This window comes from Schistocerca serialis, chromosome 1 (genome assembly GCF_023864345.2).
Source record: "Schistocerca serialis cubense isolate TAMUIC-IGC-003099 chromosome 1, iqSchSeri2.2, whole genome shotgun sequence".
In the NCBI taxonomy this organism is placed as follows: domain Eukaryota; kingdom Metazoa; phylum Arthropoda; class Insecta; order Orthoptera; family Acrididae; genus Schistocerca; species Schistocerca serialis.
In genome coordinates, this window is record NC_064638.1 from 1,032,667,792 (window position 1) to 1,032,695,351 (window position 27,560).

The window sequence follows — 27,560 nt, forward strand, 5'->3', positions numbered from 1 at the left end:
TGGACCTGACAGGATACCAATTCGATTCTGCACAGAGTACGCGAAAGACTTGCCCACCTTCTAACAGCCATGTACCGCAAGTCTCTAGAGAAACGAAAGGCTCCAAATGATTGGAAAAGAGCACAGGTAATTCCAGTTTTCAAGAAGGGTCGTCGAGCAGATGCGCAAAACTATAGGCCTATATCTCTGACATCGATCTGTTGTAAAATTTTACAACATGTTTTTTGCTCGCGTATCATGTCATTTCTGGAAACCCAGGATCTACTCCGTAGGAATCAACATGGTTTCCGGAAACAGCGATCGTGTGAAACCCAACTCGCTTTATTTGTTCATGAGACCCAGAAAATATTAGATACAGACTCCCAGGTAGATGCCATTTTCCTTGACATCCGGAAGGCGTTCGATGCAGTTCCGCACTGTCACCTGATAAACAAAGTAAGAGCCTACGGAATATCAGTCCAGCTGTGTGGCTGGATTGAAGAGTTTTCAACACAGCATGTTGTTCTCAATGGAGAGACGTCTACAGATGTTAAAGTAACCTCTGGCGTACCACAGGGGAGTGCTATGGGACCATTGCTTTTCACAATGTATATAAAGGACCTAGTAAACAATGTCGGAAGTTACATGCGGCTTTTCGCGGATGATGCTGTAGTATACAGAGAAGTTGCAGCATTAGAAAATTGCAGCGAAATGCAGGAAGATCTGCAGCGGATAGGCACTTGGTGCAGGGAGTGGCAACTGACCCTTAACGTAGACAAATATAATGTATTGCGAATACGTAGAAAGAGGGATCCTTTATTGTATGATTATATGATAGCGGAACAAACACTGGCAGCAGTTACTTCTGTAAGATATCTGGGAGTATGTGTAAGTAGTCCATCAACATAGGAGGTGGCTTACAAAACACTCGTTCGACCTATACTTGAGTATTACTCATCATTGTGGGATCCGTACCAGGTCGGGTTGACAGAGGGGATAGAGAAAATCCAAAGAAGAGCGGCGCGTTTCGTCACAGGGTTATTTAGTAAGCATGATAGCGTTACGGAGATGTTTAGCAAACTCAGGTGGCAGACTCTGCAAGAAAGGCGCTCTGTATTGCGGTGTAGCTTTCTGTCCAGGTTTCGAGAGGGTGCGTTTCTGGATGAGGATCGAATATACTGCTTCCCCCTACATATACCTCCCGAGGAGGTCACGAATGTAAAATTAGAGCCGGCCGCGGTGGCCGTGCGGTTCTGGCGCTGGAGTCCGGAACCGCGAGGCTGCTACGGTCGCAGGTTCGAATCCTGCCTCGGGCATGGGTGTGTGTGATGTCATTAGGTTAGTTAGGTTTAAGTAGTTCTAAGTTCTAGGGGACTTATGACCTAAGATGTTGAGTCCCATAGTGCTCAGAGCCATTTTTTTTGTAAAATTAGGTTCGAGCGCGCATGGAGGCTTTCCGGCAGCCGTTCTTCCCGCGAACCATACACGACTGGAACAGGAAAGGGAGGTAATGACAGTGGCACGTAAAGTGCCCTCCGCCACACACCGTTGGGTGGCTTGCGGAGTATAAATGTAGATGTAGATGTAGATTTAAAGGAAGGAAGTTCATCGCATCAGACATGACATTTTAATTTATCACTTCTTTACTACTAACAGTTACATCCTTACTACTAACTTTATTCGAAACATTTTCCAGGCAATATCCACATATACCACTGAATGTTCCTGCAAAATTACATCACTCTATGGCACACAGTTCTGGAGATACGACGCTTTACACATGAAAGTTCGATTCTTCAAGGAATATTTATGTGAACTAACTTGTGACAACTGCTCTTGCTACTGCATAGAGCAAACAGGAAGATTGAAATCCGATACCAAGAGTACATCGACGCACTGCGTTTAAAAATCTAAAAAAAAAAAACAGTTTCGTTAATGACTTACTTAAAATAGTCATTCCGCTACACATATTAAAAAAATAGTCTTCATAACCGACTCATGGTACGGGATAAAGGTGACCGTCTGTAACAAACAGATTTTCACCCATAACCATAAATCATCCACCGCCATTATTAAATGAACCAACTGAGTGAGTAAACAACTCATTTTTTCAGAATTTTGAAGAGTCTTTAACGTTGCAAAAATAAGTTCTTGCTCTGATACTAAAAACCCCAGGCTAACACACACACACACACACACACACACACACACACACACACACACACACACCATCTCCTAGACACCCTCCTCCCTCACATACTCCCGCCCTTATAGTTGCACATCTACTTACTACTCATCATCTGTCTCACTAATCTTCCAACACCGTCGTCCCAAATGCCCGCATAACTTGGCATTTTCATCAAGCAAAGCTATCAACGTGCTAATCTCTGATGTTGAGTTTACAATCAACATGTAGTAATAAAGAATAAACGTGCTAATTGTATTTTCAACACTAAGAAATACTCGTATATGAGAAATGTCATTTTAAAATTTAATGTCATAAACTCTGTAAATATCACAGGTTAATTTTATAGCAGTGACTAATTTGGACTGTCTATACACACGCTAACATTCAGAATCAACGGGCAATTTCAAAAATTCGAGTGCTTGCTAAACAAAATCTCCGTTTCAACACAAAATTTTTGAACGCTAAGTTACATTCTTTGGTTTGTTTACATCCTGTAACGCTCATGGAAGCTGTTACCTGTGTCAACGTTACGTGGTGTTGTGTAATGAATCTAACTAGAAAACAATTACTATGCTTTCCAAAGAGTTTTGTGCACCACGATTAATCATAATGTGTTAATCAGTTAATTAGTTTCATATTAAATGGATGATTTGCACAGCAACTCGTAATAATGTGTAAAATGTTACACTCAGGTAACATATTTATTTGTGAATATGGCTACATGCTGAACGTTTATAAATTTTCCTTTTTGTTTTTGAATATGCTGATGTGACTTCGTAATTCCTATCCACCACATTACATTATAATAAGAGGAATTCTTGTACGGAATAGGAGGTTTCAGAGAACTGTAAGTATGCCATCAAGTTGACTTTGTGATGTAAATTATTCCATATACTTCATCCTAAGCCAGTTTTTTTCTATTTTGCCACAGCTACGCAACGAGCCACGCAGTGATATAAACAACAACTGAGACCTGTGTACCATGTAACGATGAGCCGCTAGGCGACTTGAAACTCGTAATGGTAAAATAAAAGTTCTATTATCACAAAAGGCCACTGTCCTTTCTGAAAACCTTATTTAGCACATTCATAGAGTTTAGTATCCACGACGCATAAAAGTTTTACTTTTCACTCTACTTCCACTCAGTCAATGGGGCGCTGTACATAGGCGTCTGGACTGGCACCCCGGGGGCAACTAGGTTCAAACACTCGTTCAGCCATCCAGGTTTAGGTTTTCCGTGAGTTTCCTAAATCGCTTAAGGGGAATGCCTGAGTGGTTCCTTTTCAAGGACATAGCCGATTTTCTTCCCCTTCCTTGACCAGTAGTAGATTGTGCTGCGCCTTTGATGGTTTCGTGGGCGGCGGGGCGTTAAACCATAGTACTCCTCCCGCCTTCTTCGTACTTTAACTTGCTCATTCAAACAATTACATTTTAAATGATAGTTTGAACTGTCTGAATGGGCTAGGCCGTAGAAATTATAGCTTCTTTTCATCAGAGTTTGTGTAGCCCTTAACGGAATCCATTCTTAATTAACAATCGTCCACATACAGTTCGGGAATTATTATTTTTTATTACGCCAATTAAAAGGCTGAGGGACTTTCCACCAATTTAAAATGCCTTTTACCCTATTAAAGTTGTGTTTACGTTCATCCTGTGAATTTTGTAAACTTTGTTCTGCGTTTTTATTTCAAACTCTCGGCTGTTCTTTTATCAGACAGATTCGAGAACCACCAAGATTTTGCCTACACAAGGGTCGAAGGCGATGTATAAATCCACACCCACGCTAACGGATATGTCAAACCAACGGTCCTTTATACGATGCCCGGATTCGATACGGTACTCGCTCACCATCTATTTTTGTTCTCAGCCAAATGATCAGGCACCATGCAACTATTTCTGTCCGAGGAACTTTGAAATTAGACAATAACACTACATTTTGGTGGAGCTTCGCACCTGTTTACACTTGTTTCATGTGATATACTTTCAAACATGCAGTCACACTTGAATACATACGACCAGGTGTTTCAAAAAGGTTAACCCGATCTCACAAGATTATACCTTCCACTTAATTGAAGATGAAGCTGGGGTAAATTTTAATTTTTTCATTGGACTACAAAATTTTTATTTTCTGAAACAACCATCCGACTTATACCGTTGTAAATTCGTATGATTTTACACGCAATCACGCAGGACCTTAGGGAATTGAAGTACTTTTCGGTTAAATGTTTGAGATGAGCAAAAATAAGACACCCTGGAATTCAGGAAATAGATTTTTTCCATATTTTCAGAGCCAAACGAAGAGTAATAAATCGATAAATGGGTTATTAATACGACCTGTGTAAGGTCTAGTTTCTTTTTAAATAAAAAAGGTTTAATTGATTGAAACTAATAGGCTGCTTGAGGAAAATTTAGTTAGTAATTTTAGGGCAAATTGAGATATTTCACAAGAAGCTGCTGCTAGCTAAGGAAATGAAGTGTCAACGCATAGCAAATCAGAGAATGATTTTATTTTTATCTGTAACTCATAATAATAAAATAGCGAGCGACATGCAAATACATTATTTTTTATGTTTTTAGTACAAAACTTGTAAATAAAAAACATTAAAAAAGCTATCTAATGTTTTGTGAAATGATACGTCTAAAAGTAAGAAATAAAACAGATCAGAGAACATTTGACGTGCCTTTGAATGATGTTCGGTATCAAGTACTGCAAATGAATTGCCGATTGAGAAACCGGAATCTTAGAATTTTAAAGAGTACTAAAAGATATATCTCCCGTGGAATTTCACTCAGTGGTCTCCTTCCATCACTAAAGTGTGAGCATCTTAGCTGCTGTACCTGATTTCGAGCATCACGGTGTGTCAGATGTTTCTCTAACCTATTTTATTTATTACTTTTAGAAGAATACTTCCTCAAAACATTTGCCCGTTTTTTTCTTTTCAATATTTTTATTACAATTATGTTTATAACTACAGCTTTCATTTAACTTTCATAAATGTTCAGTAACTGTCTTTCAAGGATGAAGCTACGAATTTCTCCATCCCATACGTACCGACATCCTGGAGCCGTAGTTAAAATTAAGTAAGTAACATCTCGCTCACAGGCGTATAAGCACCCTCAGGTTGGTCCGTGAAGGGAACTGTTACATACCGTGATAAATGATACAATAAAAGACCCTGACAATGCACGCGATAGAAATTCGTAGAAAGTAGATGTAGCTGGCTTGTGAAACCTCTGCAAAAATCATGCAAATGAGTAAGGATCTACAAAAAACTTTCCCATCCCGAACAGTTACATACGGCAAATTACTGAGCGGAAACATGAGGTAAGAAAAACAGCGCAACCACTGGTTATCTCATTAAAAACTACTTACACGGCAGGTTGCACACACTCGGCGATGCAACAAGACAACACGCAGAACTGCGGGAGAAGTGGGTCTCATCGTTCGTCTGGATGAGAACGCTAAACACGTAGAGAGAATGGGAGCGCTAAATGCCATTTCTTTTGGGCCCTCCGAGGAAATATATTGTTGAAACAATACGCGAATAAGCAGTTCTCGGATTACTAATTCTCATGGGAGTATTTGTTTGCAGATCCATCGACCTTCGTTCCTATCTTGAGGAAGTTTTATCTGCGCTTACCTTTTACCTCCAAAGACCTTCATTATTTCTCCTACAGATTATAATCTTTGTATCCCCTCACAATTGCTCCTCTACACTTCACCTTACAGCACCAAATTAAGTATTCCTGCATAGCTCACAATACACTGTAAGACAAAGACAAACAAGACGACGCCACCACGAACGTATTATCCGAATAGAACGGAAATTGGTAGACGTGATGTAGTGGTACAGACAGACAGTTCCAGAAAAACTGGATGATTTATTCAAGAAAAGATTTGCACAAACTGAGCAAGTCAATTAAGGCTCTTATGCAAGCAGTTATTCAACTTGGCATTGACTAGCTCAGTTGTTGGATGCCCTCCTGATGGAGCGCCAGACGTTCTCAATTAGGAAGAGTTCAGGTGACCTATCTAGCCAAGATAGGTTTTTGCAAGCATGAACCAAGCAGTAGAAACTCTCATCATGGGCAAATGGTCACTATCTTCCTGAAATGTAAGCCCAAGATGAAGGGCAACAAAACAGAGCATAGAATACCGTAGACGTACTGCTGTGCTGTAGGAGCGCCACGGATGATAACCAAAGAGGTCCTCCTATGAAATGAAATGGGGCTAGGGCTGGGGAGGGCGCCAGTAGGTCTATCAGTAGATTGGGTTTAACTGGGCATGGCCTGCATCTCAATAGGTATGGGAAGAGGAGGCTGGCAAAGCTTACAGGTGACAGTGTAGTGGGTGGTGGTGGGATCACTCATGGAACACTTCCTGTAGTGGTTGGTGTTAGAGCTGCACCTGTTTTGGACTGAAGTCAGCTGATAGGTATACCTGCTTAAAGGAAGTCCCTCTAGCCAAGGGCTCACCTTCAGAGGACGTCATGCTTCCAAGTAGAGAAGGAATTAGCATATTTCATCAAAATATAAGAGGTATTAGAGATAAATTAGTGAACTGCTTATGGATGTTGACTCTTGAAATAATTGGTATGTCGGAGCACAGTTCAGAGGCTTCCTTTACCAGGATACAGATTAGCTGGCTGTTTTTCAAGGAGTTCCTTGCGGGGTGGGGGAGTGGCTACGTACGCAAAAAACAGTATTCCATTTGAGTCCATAGACGTATCACAGCATTGCAGTAAACAGATATTTGAATTTTGTGTAGGGGCAGTTGGATTTAGTGAAACTAAACTTCTAATTGTTGTTGTTTATAGGTCCCATAACTCTGACTACAGAGCATTTCTGCTCAAGCTAGAGAGGGTTCTTGATTCACTTTGTAGGAAGTACCAGAAATTAATTGTATAATTGTATGCGGTGACTTCAGTGTAAATTTTGTACATGATTGTGCAAGAAAAATGATGTTGGTAGATCTCCTAAATTCATATGATCGCCGGCCGGTGTGGCCGTGCGGTTCTAGGCTCTTCAGTCTGGAACCGCGTGACCACTACGGCCGCAGGTTCGAATCCTGCCTCGGGCGTGGATGTGTGTGATGTCCTTAGGTTAGTTAGGTTTAAGTAGTTCTAAGTTCTAGGGGACTGATGACCACAGATGTTAAGTCCCATAGTGCTCAGAGCTATTTGAACCATTCATATGATCTGATGCAGACTGTGTTTTTTCCAACTAGGGTGCAGGGGAACAGTAGCACAGCCATAGACAATATTTTTATTCGCTCTTCGTTACTAGATGGGCATTCTGTTAGTGAAAGGGTGAATGGCCTTTCGGACCATGATACTCAAATTTTAACACTAAAAGGCTTTTGTCCTCAAACAAATGTCACATATAACTGCAACCTATGTAGTAAAACTAATCCAACAGCATTAGAGAGTTTTTTAAACCTTGTCAAGGAACAAGAGTGGCAGGATGTTTATAGTACCGATGACATAGATGATAAATACAATGCTTTTCTTAACACATTTCCCATGCTCTTTGAGAATTCCTATCCATTAGAACGTTCTAAAAAGGGTACTCACAGTAATAGGCATCCCGGGTGGCTGACTAGTGGGATAAGGATATCATGTAGAACGAAGTGGAAATTAGATCAAAATGTTAGAAGTAGCCACAATGAAGCTACAGTAGCCCATTACAAACTGTTCTGCAATACGCTTAATAAAATTATTAGGAAGGCAAAGAGTATGTGCTTTACAAGTAGAATAGCTAATTCACAGGATAAAATTAAAACCACATGGTCAGTTGCGAAGGAAGTGTCTGGTCAGCAGCACAAGGTCGACGATATAAAGTGAGTTCGTAGCGAAAATATTTCAAATGTATGTACAGTATTTAACAATCACTTTCTGAGCATCGCTGGCAAATTAAATAAAAACTTAGTTTCTACAGGGAATCACTTAACTTTCTTGCCTCTCCAAGATTGATGTCTGAAATACTCCTCTGTGATAAAGACAAGGGGGAGGTCGAGTCAAAAATTGAATAACTGAAGACTAAGGACTCTCATGGCTATGGTGGAGTGCCTTGCAGAATATTAAAGTGCTGTGCTGCACATGTTAGCCCTGTACTTAGCCATATTTGTAATTTTTCCTTTAGGAATGTTCAGTTTCCTGAACGATTAAAGTACTCAGTAGAAAAGCCGCTTTATAAAAAGGGAGAAAGGGATAATGTAGATAATTTTAGACCTATTTCTATGCCATCAGTATTTGCTGAAGTTATTGAAAAGACTGTGCATGTAAGAATAATTGATTATTTTATATCACACGATTTACTAACAAATGTACAGTTCTGATTTAGAAGTCGTTTAACATAACAACTGAAAACGCTATATTCTCTTTTCTCTGTGAGGTACTGGATGGGCTAAACAAAAGGTTTCGAACGCTAGGCATATTTTTTGATTTAACTAAGGTGTTTGATTGTGTTGATCACAGTATATTGCTCCAGAAGTTGGACCATTGCGGAATACGAGGAGTAGCTCACAATTCGTTCACCTCTTACTTTAGCAACAACAGCAAAAGGTCATTATTCACATTGTTGAGAATGACTGTGACGTGGGGTCTGAGTGGGTTACAGTCAAGCAGGGGGTGCCCCAGGGATCAGTGTTTGGCCACTCCTGTTTCTTATTTATATATATGATATTCCCTCTAGTATTAAGGGTAACTCTAAAATATTTCTGTTTGCTGGTGACACTAGCTTGGTAGTAAAGGATGTTGTGTGCGACATTGGCTCGGTTTCAAATAGTGCAGTTCATGACCTAAGCTCATGGCTTGTAGAAAATAAACTAACACACAATGATGGGAGCATGTACGTTGTTAATGCTTGCAGAACCTTTATAGTGGCTCTCCTTTGAATAGTATTTTATGGAGTTGAGAAAAAGCAGGCAGTTTGGTCATTTAACAGTAAATCCTTCAGTGAACGTTGAAAGCCACGTGCGTCTATTAAGAAAAGGAATATCTTCAAGCACTTACTGGGCATAGAATGCTGGGACCAAGAATTTCTTGCACCAGTGTGCAGACAATGAGTTCGGTCAAAGCGGCGAAAAACTGCCTACCTGGATCTATCTATTAGGTGGCTCTTACCACAGCAGGGGCAAGAGTGCAAGAGAAATCTAGATCGCCCAGCCAACACATTACGACAGGGTTGTAAACGGCCTTTGTGAATATGGATGGTAGCCATAAAAATCCGAGAGTTTCCATATTCACCATGGGCCGGACGCTATTGAGGGAACCATCAGGTGGTGTCGTCCCTGAGTGGGCAGAGGTTGTTGGGTAGCCTCAGGCCTTCAAAACAATTTTAGAAGGAATGTATCATTTATTGCAGCTCTGAAATGATTTACGTTGGGACACAAAAGTACTACTCTTGGGTGGTTAGACACTGGACTCGCTTCGGGAGGACGACGGTTCAATCCCGCGTCCAGCCATCCTGATTTAGGTCTTCCGTGATTTCCCTAAATCAGTCTAGGCAAATGCCGGGATGGTTCCTCTGAAAGGGCACGGCTGACTTCCTTCCCCATCCTTCCCTAATCCGATGAGACTGATGACCTCGCTGTCTGGTCTCCTTCCCCAAGAAAAACAAACAACTACTCTTGGTTTAGCCAGGACTCCTAGTCGGACACATTGTAACGTTCGGGCAATCCAGATAATGATCTCCAAGATAAATGTTTAGTTCGCTTTAAAGCTGTATGGAAACTCAAAACTCGCTGCCTAAAGTGGCCATAGGAAAAAACAAGTCGGGATCACAATGTCTCCTCCCCTCTGTGAGGGAATTTGCGAGTCAGGGGTTGGCTGCTTCTGCTGCAAACAGACGAATATCGTTAACTTTGATGAGGTAGAGCAGACGAGTTACAGGGAAGATATGGAGCTTGTGGAGTCTTGTGGTTGGCACAAAATGCTTGTGGGGGGGGGGGGGGGGGAGGGGTGGCAGTGGCAGAAGTGCCTTTGTGGAGTTTACCGAGGTTCGATGGAAAGTGAGGAGAGTAAAAACTAGGTCTTCCAATTCAGACTCCGGTCTAGAATGGGTCTTGCGATTCAGATTCTGGTCTGGAGTGGGTCTTCCGATTCAGATTCTGGTCTGGGATGGGTCTTCCGATTCAGACTCTGTCCTGAAGAGTACTCTGGTTTTGACTTTTGCTATGAGTAGGTTGCGCTTGGGACGCTTGTCCTGAACGTAACTTCACATTAGCACTGGTCTTGACTGGTGAGCCTGTGGTGAGGACTTGGCTGACCTCAGTCTCTCAGACAAGTCGCTGTGCTGAGTGCAACGTTATTCGTGACAGGTCGGTCGATGTTTGATATCCTTTTAAGCATTGCTTTATAAGTGAGTCAAATTGGTCCACGGCATGACCAGCGACCGGGAGCGTGACACGATGTGATCTCCCGAGATTTCAGGGCACCATTAGAGACTGATTCCGATCTGTCTAACGGATCAGTATCCACTAGTTTGCGTATTTCGTGCCCGCGATAGCGAATTACAGGCGCCACACATCGTCGCTCTGTAGACGCTTGAACAATGATTGTCACCTGAGACAGCGCTACACATCGAGAAAAGGGTGGAGTATGGCTGCTCCGGCTTGTTAGGGCCAATAGAACCACAGTCTCTCCACTTGTTCTCAGCTGAACCAACGTAGTTTAACTTCTGTGTAGGATAAATCCATCAAAGTCCATTCAGTGTTATTAATTTTAGAATTGTTATCTTCTAACGCAGGCTATCAACAGCAATCACAGTGAAAGGGCAAAATCAATTTAGCAGATGCATGGGACAGGTAGTCAAATGGAAGGTTTACTAGTTAAGGTGATTGCTGTCTGGGCGGTAACTCAGAGTCGCCTGTCGCCTTATGAAACATACCGTCAGTCCAGTGTAGTCTTGCAAAGACGTGTCTGGAAACACCACGGACGGTGCTGTCGCCTGTCATATAGCCCGATAACCGTGAATGATGGTCCGGCGTGTCTTTTCTTTTCGTAGTAGGCTCCCTTTGGTTTTCATCTCCAACACTTTTACAGCACAGACGTACGCCGACGATATCCTAAACCCCGTTGTGTTACCTTTGATGGCAAACCATCCTGGGCTTACAGTTCAGCAAGATAATGCCCGTCCGCATACGGCGAGGGATTCTACTGCTTGTCTTCGTGCTTGCCAAATCCTGCGTTCTCCAGAAAGGTCAGAGATTCCTTCCCCAGTTGAGAACGTTTGGAGCATTATTGGCAGGGACTTCCAGCCAGCTCTGGATTTTGACGATCTAACGCGGAAATTGGATAAACTTAGGCACGATATCCCTCAAAAGAACATTCAATAAATCTACCGGTCAAAGCCAAGCTGAGTAACTGCTTCCATAAAGGCCAGAGGTGGACCAGCGCGTTATCGGCTTGTTCAGTTTGCGAAGCTCTTTCTCTTGAATAAATCACACATTTTTTTCTGACACTGTAATCATTTGTTTGTCCATGTATGTACATCACCGATTTCCGCCACATTCGGATAATTCCTTCCTGGTGCAATAATTTTGTTTTGTTTTATAGAGTACATCGCGACAGCGTGTGCCTTCAGCTCGTAAATTCTACTTATAGTTTTTAGTATCTCTTCATTTATTATTTCATTTGTCAATTTTAATACAACGGGGTGGTCAAAATTATATAAACACTAAAACACAACAATTTACCATGCCTAATGCGGTGTATGAAAATCGTTGGCATTCGAAACAACTTCCAGTCGTCTCAGAGTGGATAAATACAGGTCCTGTGTGGGCTTCTTATGCAGTCCTTCATGCAAAATAGCGACAAGTTCAGGTAATGATTATCTGAATAATGGTCACGTACCCTTCTCTCCTCAATAGACCACAAAAGCTCAGTAAGACTGAGATATGAAGACTTTGGTGGTCAGGGTCTCTGCGACAATTCATCCTCTTGTTCACAAGCACCAGTGCTGGACGACGCGAAGTGTGTGGACAAGGACCCTTTCGTGTATGGAACACAGCATGAAAACTGGGAAACTAACGCTATAACACTGAATGCAGCAATACTAGGCACTTAATCCTTGGCAGAAGTGAGACCTTGCATAGTAAGCATGGGACCCATGAAATACCACGATATGACTGCCAAAATCATCGCCGAACCTCCACTACGTTTCACTTCTGGGATGTAAAGTAGGCCAGAAATCGGAAACCGTGTGTTGCAAGACTCATCCAACCAAATGTTTTTCTTCCATTGTTCCATATTCCGGGTTTTATTTTTTCGGCACCACGTTTTGCTGTTACGGACATTTCCTTCAATGGTGACTGCTTCTGGAATTCTAGCTCCCTGTAGCCGACCACTGTGGCCGAGCGGTTCTAGGCCCTTCAGTCTGGAACCGCGCTACTGCTACGGTCGCAGGTTCGAATCCCGCCTTGAGCATGGATGTGTTTGATGTCCTTAGGTCAGTTAGGTTTACATAGTTCTAAGTTCTAAGGGACTGATGACCTCAGATGTTAAGTTCCATAGTGCTCAGAGCCATTTGAACCATTTTTCTAGCTCCCTGTAGTTCTTTGTTTATGGAGCTTGATGCTGGCAGGGATAGCAAGTGCAACATTCAGTCCTGCAGACTTTTGCAGATACTGTTCTATTTTTCGTCGCAACCCTCTTCAATGACCATATGTCACTATCGCGCAACACAAAATTTCGTCAGTGTTGTGACGTTGTGGATGATTTTTTCTCGGCTCTCCTTGTATGTTGTACAAACCTCCGCTATAGTGCCTCTTGAAACATCAAACACTTCGACTACCTTAGTTGCGGAAGCACCCACAATATGAGCACCAACAACTTGGCCAAGTTGCACAGGTGTTGTTCGTGGTCAAATATAACAGCGCCATCTGCAGAGTTCACTTGCAACTGCATTTATGTTCATGCACGCATTTTTCGCGGTGGTTCCATACTTTTGTCCAACCCCTCGACAAGATTAAGATACATATATTTTGAAGAGCTATAAATGAAGCCAAAGCAATAGTAAGATTGTTTCAGCCCTAGCGTGTACTAGAAGCTGTTCTCTTATTTGTTTCAGTCTTTGAATTACGCCCCGTTCTTTGAGCTGTTCCCTAGTAGCTACAGAGTAGTACTGGCTCCAACAATACTTACTGGATTTGGATTTCTCCAGACATTGTTCAAGACATTAATCGCCATTGTCACAAACGTAGAAAATGAGCAGAGCTCGGTAGCGTTACAGTCGTTTATGGCCATTAAATTGGGAAATTGCCAAAATACCACACTTACACTCTACGCGACCACCTCATGTTCTTGCTCTTACTAGTACAAACCACTCCTTGCTAACGTAAGATAGGAACTAAAATTAAATTACAATGAAATGAACACCCTTAGCTGCTTACAGGCGTTGCCATATGTCAACGGGGACAGATGAAAGTGTGTGCCCCGACCGGACCCGAACCCGGGATCTCCTGCTTACATGGCAGACGCTCTGTCCATCTGAGCCACCGAGGACACAGAGGATAGCGCGACTGCAGGGATTCATCTCTGGCACGCCTCCCACGAAACCCACATTCTCAACGTATTGTCCCGCACTACATTCGTAGTGTCCCCGCCCATTATATTCATTACTCGCGGGCACTGTGCATTCGCACAGAAGAAGAAGATGGTGAAGTGGCCGGTGAGCCTTAACTATATATATATAGTAAGATGGTATCTGTTCTTTCGGACAAACAGTGCCGAACTCTTACGGGAATCGGCAACGCGCCGCGAGTAATGAGCATAATGGGCGGGGGCACTACCAATGAAGTGCGGGACAATACGTTGAGAATGTGGGTTTCGCGGGAGGCGTGCCAGAGATAAATCCCTGCAGTCGCGCTGTCCTCTGTGTCCTCGGTGGCTCAGCTGGATAGCCGGCACGGTGGCTCAGCGTGTTCGATCAGAGGGTTAGCTGCCCTCTGTAATAAAAAAAACAAACGGGTGTCTTGCGACTTCCGCCCCGAGCAGATACAACGAACATAAACAAACAAAATGAGATAAAAAAAAAAGATGGATAGAGCGTCTCCCATGTAAGCAGGAAATCCCGGGTTCGAGTCCCGGTCGGGGCACACATTTTCATCTGTCCCCGTTGACGTATGTCAACGCCTGTAAGCAGCTAAGAGTGTTCATTTCATTGTAATTTCATTCTAACGAGATGCATGGTCACCGATAGTATCTGTTCTTTTGGACACGTCCGAAAGAACAGATACCATCTTAGTATACAGGGTGTTACAAAAAGGTACGGCCAAACTTTCAGGAAACATTTCTCACACACAAATAAAGAAAAGATGTTATGTGGACATGTGTCCGGAAACGCTTAATTTCCATGTTAGAGCTCATTTTAGTTTCGTCAGTATGTACTGTACTTCCTCGATGCACCGCCAGTTGGCCCTATTGAAGGAAGGTATTGTTGACTTCGGTGCTTGTGTTAAAATGCGACTCATTGCTCTACAGTACTAGCATCAAGCACATCAGTACGTAGCATCAATAGGTTAGTGTTCATCACGAACGTGGTTTTGCAGTCAGTGCAATGTTTACAAATGCGGAGTTGGCAGATGCCCATTTGATGTATGGATTAGCACGGGGTAATAGCCGTGGCGCGGTACGTTTGTATCGAGACAGATTTCCAGAACGAAGGTGTCCCGACAGGAAGACGTTCGAAGCAATTGATCGCCGTCTTAGGGAGCACGGAACATTCCAGCATATGACTCGCGACTGGGGAAGACCTAGAACGACGAGGACACCTGCAATGGACGAGGCAATTCTTCGTGCAGTTGACGATAACCCTAATGTCAGCGTCAGAGAAGTTGCTGCTGTACAAGGTAACGTTGACCACGTCACTGTATGGAGAGTGCTACGGGAGAACCAGTTGTTTGCGTACCATGTACAGCGTGTGCAGCCACTATCAGCAGCTGATTGGCCTCCACGGGTACACTTCTGCGAATGGTTCATCCAACAATGTGTCAATCCTCATTTCAGTGCAAATGTTCTCTTTACGGGTGAGGCTTCATTCCAACGTGATCAAACTGTAAATTTTCACAATCAACATGTGTGGGCTGACGAGAATCCGCGCGCAATTGTGCAATCATGTCATCAACACAGATTCTCTGTGAACGTTTGGGCAGGCATTGTTGGTGATGTCTTGATTGGGCCCCATGTTCTTCCACCTACGCTCAATGGAGCACGTTATCATGATTTCATACGGGATTACCTGTGCTGCTACAACATGTGCCTTTACATGTACGACACAACATGTGGTTCATGCACGATGGAGCTCCTGCACATTTCAGTCGAAGTGTTCGTACGCTTCTCAACAACAGATTCGGTGACCGATGGATTGGCAGAGGCGGACCAATTCCATGGCCTCCACGCTCTTCTGACCTCAACCCTCTTGACTTTCATTTATGGGGGCATTTGAAAGCTCTTATCTACGCAACCCCGGTACCAAATGTAGAGACTCTTCGTGTTCGTATTGTGGACGGCTGTGATACAATACGCCATTCTCCAGAGCTGCATCAGCGCATCAGGGATTCCATGCGACAGAGGGTGGATGCATGTATCCTCGCTAACGGAGGACATTTTGAACATTTCCTGTAACAAAGTGTTTGAAGTCAGGCTGGTACGTTCTGTTGCTGTGTGTTTCCATTCCATGATTAATGTGATTTGAAGAGAAGTAATAAAATGAGCTCTAACTTGGAAAGTAAGCGTTTCCGGACACATGTCCACATAACATATTTTCTTTCTTTGTGTGTGAGGAACGTTTCCTGAAGGTTTGGCCGTATCTTTTTGTAACACCCTGTATATATAACTAAATTAAGTACTTAGTCCTAATAATACAGCTTTTTGTTTCTATACACAGGGTGGTGGCCGCGATGGTCTACTGCAAGCACGGGCAACCTTTAGTGACCCGCGGGTCTGATTCATATAGTTAATTTAGCTAGTGGGCCGCCTCGTCACGTGACACGACAACAGCACTCACAGTGCATAAAGTCAGAATTGTAGCGTCCATGACGTCCGTATTTGTGCAGTTACGCACCATTGTGAATGACGACCCTTTCCCGACACGCCACGCCAACAAATTATGCCTATTCGTTTTCGAGAATACATCCATTTTGTGCCCACCCCATCTTCAGATATTTATGTTTATTTACGCTGCGTGAACGTTGTTGCTTCAGTTACGACTTTTAATGATAACTGTCTTAGAACATTTCGATGCAAATACTCTCTGGATTGGCGGCGAATTAGTGAGTGGGGCTTTAAACTGATGCTCGTGGTAACCAGATTCATGATATTTTTCATTTTAACTGACTTACCACAAAACTTTGTTGGTAAGTAATGTAGTGAAGAACTGTTAAACTGATTTGCTCAATATTTACTTCAGCATATTTTTCATTTAACATGCAAATAAAACCTTTTATTGAATCGATCATCGCAGGTGCTCCATCAGTACAAATCCATACGAGCTGACTCCGCTGCAGATAAAACTTACCGATGATTTTGTCATTTGTTCAAAAATATCTTCACCAATAGCGATTTTTTTATGGTTGTGATGCTAATAATTCTTATTTTATGTTGAACTCCACATCTACACCACTAACTAAAAGAGGTAACTGAGCTGTGTCTGACAAATCAGTGGTCTTATTCAAAACGATCGCAGATGCTTCAAATGTGGCAGAAAAACTACAAAAACCTTTTTTATCATCAGTCATGATACCAACTCGGCGAAAATATGTTCGTCTCTTTAAACATATCTGTTCGAATTCTTTCTCTTTATTAGGGCATAATATGTCCAAGAGGCACTCCTTTACGAATTCGTCTTCAGCAAAAGGCCTTAACGACTTGACAATTTTTATAATCACTATAAAACTAGCTTTAACCGAATTCTTGCACTGTATCCTCATTTGGTAAACATTTGCTGTTGCTTATCCAAGCTGGAAGTTAATATTTTAGTTTTGTCTTGTCGCAATTGCCCTTCAAGCTGTTTCTGAGCAGTGTGTTTCGTTGAAAAGTGCACGAATTGCCCGCACTCTTACGGGACTCGGTAAGATTGTCTACCGCGATTAATGAGTGAAATTGGCAGGGGCACTACAAATGTAGTATGTGCACATTATGTTGGGAAGAAATTAGAATTATTTTAATACCTTCAGCTGCTGACGGCCGTTGATATATATCAACGGGGACGAGTGAAAATGTGTGCCTCGTCCGGAACTCGAACCCGGTATCTCCTGCTTACGTTCTATCCATCTGAGCCACAGAGAACACAGAGGATAGTGCAACTGCAGGGACTGTCTCGCGCACGCCTCCCGCGAGACCCACATTCTCACCTTGTATGTCCACACACTACATTCGTAGTGTCCCACCCCAATACACTCATTACTCGTGGAAGACATTCTTACCAAGTCCCGTAAGAGTTCGGGGAATATGTGTGTATCCGCACAGAAGAAGAAGTTCATGGACGGTATTGCCAGAACGATATACTTATATGGATATGGTGTCTGTTCTTGTCCGAAAGAACAGACACCATATCCATAAAAGTATATCCATATAAGTATATTAAGTTGGGAATGTGGGTCTCACGGGGAGCGTGCACGGGTAAATCCCTGCAGTCACACTATCCGCTCTACCCTCGGTGGCTCAGATGGATAGAGCGTCTACCATGTAAGCAGGAGATCACGGGTTCGAGTCCCGGGTGGGGCACACATTTTCAACTATCCCCGTCGATGTATATCAATGTCTGTCGACAGCTTAGGGTCTTGATTTCATTACCATTTTATTCTAGAGAACTGCACGGTCACCGATGGTATCTGTTCTTTCGGACATGTTCGAAAGAAAGAACAGATACCATGTCCGCTGTCAACACTGATCGAGAGGCGTAAATACTTTTCCCCACACCCGTACAAGGTAGTGAGCTGGTTTCCCAAACACGTGATGCAACAGTGGCTAACGCTTGCTGCTTGTGTAGTTGCTCTTCCAAACACCAGTTTGTACGAACAAACCAGTTGCGTCCTATTTGTGGTTACTCGTACGTTAGATACTTGGGCTGTGCACAGCTGTGTTTAAAAAGAATACAACGATGTGGTCATAAGGTCGAGTCGCGTACGTCTGCTTTCATGCCCTGTATCTAACTCGCTGCAAATAATAATTTGTAGCTGTGGTTCTGCAGTCAAATAGTCTGTGAGTTAATAAAATACACAGAAATGCAAAATAAAAGTTAAAAGAATAATTCAATAACAAGGTTCGTTTCTAGGATCTGTAATTCATGCAGATGACAGAGAATTATGTTGAACAACATTTATTCAAGAAAGGATATCTCAAATAAATGGTAAGTGGTCCTACGATATTCATTTAATATGCAGACAGAAAATACCCTTTTCAAATGCACTCAAGTTACGTTGAGAGCCATATGAGAATGGTAGCAAAATTCCTAAACGAAATAGTCATCAAAGACTCGCGAAAACTACTGTAAGTCCATTTCATCATCACAATATACGAAAGATTCACGAAGTCACAATACAACACACGAAAGACTCACCAAGTCGCAATAGTTCAGAGCTCAACATGATAACTGACAAATTAACACATGCGAATTTTTTTTAATAAACTCATATTCTGAGTATTCTCAGTCCCGTAAATCAAGCAACAAAAATGAGAGACCTGTTCTGGAGCACATTCAGACTTCTCGAAATATAAAGTCTCTTCAAAAGTTAGAGAATTGTAGTATCCGTTCAGCGACCAGAATCAAACATTTTCACGGTCGAATAACACTCGCTGCTATAGGCAGGTCTGCCTCCTTCCAGAACGCGATATAAAGTGTCCTGGGTCGCTCCACTGAGTTCGTCACTCGAAAAGTCCCGGTGTACACTTGACTCCCGTAGTGTTCCACTACTGTCTACTTTCTCCGCTGGCTGAAGTTCGTCCCTACCAAAAATACATCGGTCCTAAGATCTACAGACATGATGTGATCCATCTTGACTACTTCCCCGCACTAAACTAATATATTACAATGACATTGTCCGCCCCCGGTAGCTGACTGGTCAGCGCGACGGAGTGTCATACCTAACGGGCCAAGTTCGATTCCCGGCTGGGTCGGAGATTTTCTCCGCTTAGGGACAGGGTGTTGTGTTGTCCTTATCATTATCATTTCATCCCCATCGACACGGAAGTCGCCGAGGTGTAGCGGGCATGGTAGCTCAGCGTGTTCGGTCAGAGGGTTACCAGCCCTCTGTAATTAAAAAAACTGTAAAATCGATCTACAACGAACTTAAACGGATGTCTTACGACGACCGCCCCGAGCAGATGCAACGAACGAAAGTGAATAAAATGAGGTTAAAAAGAAAAAAAAAAAGTGGCGTCAACTCGAAAGACTTGCACCAGGCAAACGGTCTACCCGACGGGAGGCCCTAGCCGCACGGCTTTTTTTACAATAACATTTAAATAAATAAATGTTATAAACATTCTATCAGACTCAAAAAATTTACAATAATTGTAAATAACGGTTTGTCCATTACTAAATAAGCCAGTATTCCTGTGCAGATGCGTTTAGCATAAATGATAATAGACTGCCGTTATATATTAAACAAATATTTATGCCCTCCTGACAGAAATGTCTTTTGGTTCTCTTTTTAACTGTGCTGTGCGCTATTACACGTGATTGACCACTTTTAAATCATCACAGTTTTTTAATAGCACTTGCAGTCAACATTTAAATAAAGTTACTGGAAAATAGTAAATTGTTCATTGAAGTATGACAACATGACAATAAGAGATATTGATGCTGTTATCATTTACCGTGTAATTGTGGCAGATACATCTACATCTACATCTACATCTATACTCCGCGAGCCACCTTACGGTGTGTGGCGGAGGGTACTTATTGTACCACTATCTGATCCCCCCTTCCCTGTTCCATTCACGAATTGTGCGTGGGAAGAACGACTGCTTGTAAGTCTCCGTATTTGCTCTAATTTCTCGGATCTTTTCGTTGTGATCATTACGCGAGATATATGTGGGCGGTAGTAATATGTTGCCCATCTCTTCCCGGAATGTGCTCTCTCGTAATTTCGATAATAAACCTCTCCGTATTGCGTAACGCCTTTCTTGAAGTGTCCGCCACTGGAGCTTGTTCAGCATCTCCGTAACGCTCTCGCGCTGACTAAATGTCCCCATGACGAATCGCGCTGCTTTTCGCTGGATCATGTCTATCTCTTCTATTAATCCAACCTGGTAAGGGTCCCATACTGATGAGCAATACTCAAGAATCGGACGAACAAGCGTTTTGTAAGCTACTTCTTTCGTCGATGAGTCACATTTTCTTAGAATTCTTCCTATGAATCTCAACCTGGCGCCTGCTTTTCCCACTATTTGTTTTATGTGATCATTCCACTTCAGATCGCTCCGGATAGTAACTCCTAAGTATTTTACGGTCGTTACCGCTTCCAATGATTTACCACCTATGGCATAATCGTACTGGAATGGATTTCTGCCCCTATGTATGCGCATTATATTACATTTATCTACGTTTAGGGAAAGCTGCCAGCTGTCGCACCATGCATTAATCCTCTGCAGGTCCTCCTGGAGTACGTACGAGTCTTCTGATGTTGCTACTTTCTTGTAGACAACCGTGTCATCTGCAAATAGCCTCACGGAGCTACCGATGTTGTCAACTAAGTCATTTATGTATATTGTAAACAATAAAGGTCCTATCACGCTTCCCTGCGGTACTCCCGAAATTACCTCTACATCTGCAGATTTTGAACCGTTAAGAATGACATGTTGTGTTCTTTCTTCTAGGAAATCCTGAATCCAATCACAAACCTGGTCCGATATTCCGTAAGCTCGTATTTTTTTCACTAAACGTAAGTGCGGAACCGTATCAAATGCCTTCCTGAAGTCCAGGAATACGGCATCAATCTGCTCGCCAGTGTCTACGGCACTGTGAATTTCTTGGGCAAATAGGGCGAGCTGAGTTTCACATGATCTCTGTTTGCGGAATCCATGTTGGTTATGATGAAGGAGATTTGTATTATCTAAGAACGTCATAATACGAGAACACAAAACATGTTCCATTATTCTACAACAGATTGACGTAAGCGAAATAGGCCTATAATTATTCGCATCTGATTTATGACCCTTCTTGAAAATGGGAACGACCTGCGCTTTCTTCCAGTCGCTAGGTACTTTACGTTCTTCCAGCGATCTACGATAAATTGCTGATAGAAATGGGGCAAGTTCTTTAGCATAATCACTGTAGAATCTTAAGGGTATCTCGTCTGGTCCGGATGCTTTTCCGCTACTAAGTGATAGCAGTTGTTTTTCAATTCCGATATCGTTTATTTCAATATTTTCCATTTTGGCGTCCGTGCGACGGCTGAAGTCAGGGACCGTGTTACGATTTTCCGCAGTGAAACAGTTTCGGAACACTGAATTCAGTATTTCTGCCTTTCTTCGGTCGTCCTCTGTTTCGGTGCCATCGTGGTCAACGAGTGACTGAATAGGGGATTTAGATGTTCTGACAAATATTTGCGTGTTAAAAAATATATAAAAGACTTACATAATCAAGCAATAAAATCGATACAGATAACTACCTTTCAGGGATGATAGTTATTGTGCAATGCTATCATTTTAGATATCGTTTGTTGAAATCGCTTGAAGCAGTTATAAAAGTTGTTGATTCAGAGGTTCAGTGTTTAAATGTTTATTCACTGTGAAATCTTATCTTTGTTGTTTCAAAGATATTGAAGTTACTGCTGTGGCAATGTATGCGCCTCGTTTTTCTGGGATCGGCGATGTACTCAGATTTCCATTAATATTTCAAATAATGGTTCAAATGGCTCTAAGCACTATGGGACTTAACATCTGAGGTCATCAGCCCCTAGACTTAGAACTAATTAAACCTAACTAATCTAAGGACATCACACACATCCATACCCGAGGCATGGATATAACCGTAGCAACAGCGCGGTTCCGGACTGAAGCACCTAGAACCGCTCGGCCACAACGGCCGGCCATTGATATTTGATTGTAAATTATTATGCGAGTGTTGCCCAGAAAGTAATGCACCGCAATTTTTCTTCAATAATTCTTTATTGAACATAATGAGAGTCACACACACGAAAGGATGTTTTATCTATACACCCTATTTTTCCATGTAATCTCCATCCTGTTCTATGGCCTTCCTCCAGCGCGATCAAGGGCGTGTATGCCCTGGCGGTACCAATCCTTTTCCTGGTGGCGGAGCCAGTGCTTCACTGCATGAATCACCTCCTCGTCGTCGTAAAAATGTCTTCCACGAATGGCACCCTTTAATGGTGAATGACAATATCAGCTCGCTGCAACATGTTAGGTGTGACAGCCTCGGATGGTCTCCCGGACCGCTGCAAGTCTTGGAGCTCCGCCGAACCACCTTCTGATGACCTCACCCTCCGTGCTGAGCCGCTAACTGTACTTCTGTCGTCAGCAGATGCTCCATATACTTTGCACAAGTGTTTGTAAATATTCCCCACAGTTTCTTTTTCTGCAGTAGGAAATTCAATGACGGCACGTTGCTTGTAACGTACACCACCTACAGGCGCCATTTTGAAACTGCCCTGCAACTACCCTATCTGTCAGAAGTGACGGAAACTTGGCGCGTTCACTCAGGAGACTTCAGATAATACATGCGTCAAGTTTCGCATTCGTAGCATTGTTTTCGGCTGAGAAATAAAATCGCAGTGCGTTACTTTCTTAGCAAGCCTTGTGGACTCTCAAAGAGCTGTTAGAAGTCATCTTTCAGTGTAACTCAAAGCCCGCCATTGTTGGGAGCAGAGTCGACCATCTAAAGCGTCGACGCGTCGTCCAAATTTCCTATAGTGGGATTTTCTTCGTTTCCAGTCAAGCCTTTGTGCTCCCACCTGGGCTCGCCAGCAACGGTCGCTGCCTCTGGACCGGCAGCGGCGCTCTGACGGCCCAGGGGTGTGTGCCAGCGCTCAGCCGTACATCAGATGCAACTTATCTCGTAGCAATTCTGGGCAGTCAATTAGCTCGCCTAAATACGTGTAACGTAACAGTGAGCACACGGGCCCTAAATTTGCGCTCAGACTCGAAACGTGTTTCTCCCTGTTGTTCAATTCCAGCGGCGGTGAAGTGACATTGCGCAAGCGCGGAGTAACAAAATTTTTCCCTGATCTGCGTGATGAGCTGCAAACACGATACGCATCCGACCATCAGATGAAACATCCGAAAATGAGTGCGAGTAGAGTATAATGCGAGAGCCTCGCTCTCCCCTACGGACTTTTCCGTGGGCTGGATCGAAACCAAACGTGGGTTGGGTTCGTTTCGCGAGCCGCCGGTTGCCCATTAGGTGTTCAGGGGATACAGCGCCAAACGCCGGACATGGGGGTCATGAGTTCAATCCCGCTTAGTGGTGGGAATTTTTCCTCTTTCGAATCCCTCCTGTTTGCGTCGTATGATGATGAGAGGATGAAATCTGATGCCCACACATAGCCTATTCCTCTCGAATAGCACCAAAGAGACGTCGAGCTTAACGTCCTCATCCGGCTGGCGGTCCCCATCAGTATTTTCGCATGCGATCACTTCATGCGACACTGCGGAGAGGTTTGGAACTCACTACGATGGCGTGCTGATTCTGTTCTCAGTATTATACGTATTACATCTGATACATACTACTCGGTCGACTTCCCCGTTTCGCTGCAGCACGTTGCAACCCTCTGCCTCTTGAGGGCTCCGGAATGTAAGGAGTAGCATGGTGGTGTCCAACATAACGATATCGGTTAGTGAGTAACAGCGTGCTGTAATGGAGTTTCACTTTCAGAGAGTTCGTCTACACGTGGAGCACCAGCCCCTTCAACTTGACAATGCCAGACCGCAAATCAGTGATATGACATGTGCCACAATCCAACGATTTGGTTCACTATCACCCATTGTTGTTGTTGTTGTTGTTGTGGTCTTCAATCCAGAGACTAGTTTGATGCAGCTCTCCATGCTACTCTATCCTGTGCAAGCTTCTTCATCTCCCAGTACCTACTGCAACCTACATCCTTCTGAATCTGTTTAGTGTATCCAACTCTTGGTCTCCCTCTACGATTTTTACCCTCCTCGCTGCCCTCCCATACTAAGTTGGTGATCCCTTGATGCCTCAGAATATGTCCTACCAACCGATCTCTTCTTCTAGTCAACTTGTGCCACAAACTCCTCCTCTCCCTAATCCTATTCAATACCTCCACATTAGTTATGTGATCTACCCATCTAATCTTCAGCATACTTCTGTAGCACCACATTTCGAAAGCTTCTATTCTCTTCTTGTCTCAACTATTTATCGTCCACGTTTCACTTCCATATATGCCTATACTCCAAACAAATACTTTCAGAAACGACTTCCTGATTCTTAAATCTATACTCGATATTAACAAATTTCTCATCTTCAGAAACGCTTTCCTTGCCATTGCCAGTCTACATTTTATATCCTCTCTACTTCGACCATCATCAGTTATTTTGCTCCCCAAATAGCAAAACTCATTTACTACTTTAAGCGTCTCATTTCCTAATCTAATACCCGTAGCATCACCCGATTTAATTCGACTACATTCCATTATACTCGTTTTGCTTTTGTTGATGTTCATCTTATATACTCCTTCCAAGACACTGTCCATTCCGTTCAACTGCTCTTCCAGGTCTTTTGCTGTCTCTGACAGAATTACAATGCCATCGGCGAACCTCAAAGTTTTTATTTCTTCTCCATGGATTTTAATTCCTATTCCGAATTTTTCTTTTGTTTCCTTTACTGCCTGCTCAGTATACAGATTGAATAACATCGGGGAGAGGCTACAACCCTGTCTCACTCCCTTCCCAACCACTGCTTCCCTTTCATGCCCCTCGACTCTTATAACTACCATACAGTTTCTGTACAAATTGTAAATAGCCTTTCACTCGCTGTATTTTACCCCTGCCATCTTCAGAATTTGAAAGAGAGTATTACAGTCAACATTGTCAAAAGCTTTCTCTAAGTCTACAAATGCTAGAAACGTAGCTTTGCCTTTCCTTAATCTATTTTCTAAGATAAGTCGTAGGGTCAGTATTGCCTCACGTGTTCCGACATTTCTACGGAATCCAAACTGATCTTTCCAAGGTCAGCTTCTACCAGTTTTTCCATTCGTCTGTAAAGAATTCGTGTTAGTATTTTGCAGCCGTGGCTTATTAAACTGATAGTTCGGTAATTTTCACATCTGTCAACGACTGCTTTCTTTGGGATTGGAATTATTATATTCTTCTTGAAGTCTGAGGGTAGAAGGGATGCATATGGTCGGTAATAATGATCACATAGACCAGTCGCCTGGTACCTTCGGTTACTACCACAGGTCCCATCGGTGCACAAATGAAAGTTGTCCATGTCAATTATTGCCCCATCAGCATTTGTACGTGGCACGGTGCGTGTTTCGTTGCACGGTGTATCATCTGAGGACGACGGCGTAGCCAGACACGACCATCGAGTTGGTGATATAAGAAACAATAAAATTCATTCATCCGACCAGGTGACATGTTTACATTGATCTATGGACCAATCTCGACAATCCCATTCACACTGCAGTCATAACTGATGAAGACGTTGGGTGTCATCTCCTACATAAACCCATGTCAAACAATGTGAGCTGATCGGTATGCTCCGAAACACTTACGCCTGTACCAGGATTGTACTCTGTCGTCTGATCTTCGACAGATCGCCACCAATCCTGCTTTACAGAGAAATCAAGCCTTCCACGTCCACGTTCTTTGGTGAGGCGTGGACACCGAGCACTTTGTCTCTTACTTTTGATTTCATCGTTCTTTGATAACTTCGCACAGATGCTCACGACTGTAGCAGGCAAACAGACGAACATCTTCGCTGTTTACGTAATGGTTGTTCCCAGCCGGTGGGCTATAACACTCTGCCCTTTGTCAAAGTCGCTTATTTCAGTGAATTTCCATGTGCTCTCCTATAGTTTCTAGTCTTTCCCGATTCTACTATATTTTATGCATGAGAGAGGAAACTAAGATGTCTGCAAAATGTAATTCCTGTTGCTGCAGGTGGACCGCGACGAGGATGGGGCGAAGCCCGAGGACCCTGGTCTGAAGATGGACTTCGTCTACACCGTGCACGACGCCCTCAAAGATATGGTGAGTCCAACCATTGTGTATTCCGTGGAAATTGTAACTGCAGTTATTCCAGCGTCGAGAGTCGGCACAACTTGCTCCACGGAGTCCACCCACCGTTCTGTAGTCTGAAGATGGTTCTTAAATAGAATCGAAACCGGACACTCCAATAAAAATAAAAAGTTGCGATCAAGACTGTTTTTATTCTTTAAATTTTAATTGTAAAGATCGCTGACAACATTTCCAAAAAATTTAGCATCATTCCATGTTTCTGATCACTTTCTGCTGGCAGTGATTCTGCCAATATCCTAGGTGACTGCCAGGATTTTAATCGGCTCATTCTAAGTCCAGGCACCCCTTGGGAAGGGAATTCTGTCTTCGAAGGTATGGGACCGCAGTGTACCTTAGATACGGCAAACCGGTGGGGAGGAGTAGCTGTGATACACTCGTAGCTGCATTTAGCTGAACTTGAATTTTTCCCACATGCAAACTATGAAGTCATACAGGAGCAAAGTATTCGGCAGCAGAGTAGACGATCCCTAACGAAGAGTTGTATCTCTTGTGATCCCTGAGTAACCACTTAGCTTCTACATGTTGTTATTGCGCGACACCAGCTGTGCTACGGTGTTTTCTATCTGTTTCTTATGTGATAAGCTTCTATCAAAAGTTACTACTATATGTTATGGGAAGTCTTGTTGGTGCAGGACGTGACAACTAAAGGTAACATGTGGCTTTGTATTGGCCATTCTGTTGTTAAGATGGAAGCAGATAGCTTCGGTCTTCCTTGAATCTGGTGTTAATCTCCACTTTTTGAAGTGTTTATGCACTTTACTTAGATGTGCAGATAGTATCTCTACCTCAGCTTCAAGACCTCTCTGTTGAGTGGCCGAATCCAAATCATCCGTGTAAATGAATTTCTTCGACTCTGTTTCAGGGAGATCAAACGTAAATAAGTTGAATAGAACTGATGCCAAAACTTAACCCTGGGGAAGCCCATTATTAAGTTTCTCCTGTCTGCTTAATCGACAGACCATTATTAAGTTTCTCCTGTCTGCTTAATCGATCGCCGAGGACGACTTGGAAGTATCTCTTGGATAACATGTTGTTTATGAGCCTAATTATGGGTTACTGTTTAATGTCGAAGGGCTTAGCCGATCTAAATCCCAAAACCTCTCTCGCATGCTGCTTGAAAACGATATAGTATACAGGGGGGTCCATTCATCGAGACCGGGTCAAATATA

The 27,560-nt window shown here is 43.0% G+C and overlaps 1 protein-coding gene across 1 annotated transcript in view; it reads left to right on the top strand.

The window, feature by feature from the left end:
• Positions 1-27,560, top strand: part of LOC126458793 (probable E3 ubiquitin-protein ligase HECTD2) — a 344,272-nt gene that overhangs the window by 163,782 nt on the left and 152,930 nt on the right. Inside the window, exon 4 of the mRNA XM_050095818.1 lies at positions 26,254-26,343. Coding sequence (XP_049951775.1) covers positions 26,254-26,343 — 90 coding nt within the window. The remainder of the gene's footprint in view (positions 1-26,253; positions 26,344-27,560) is intronic.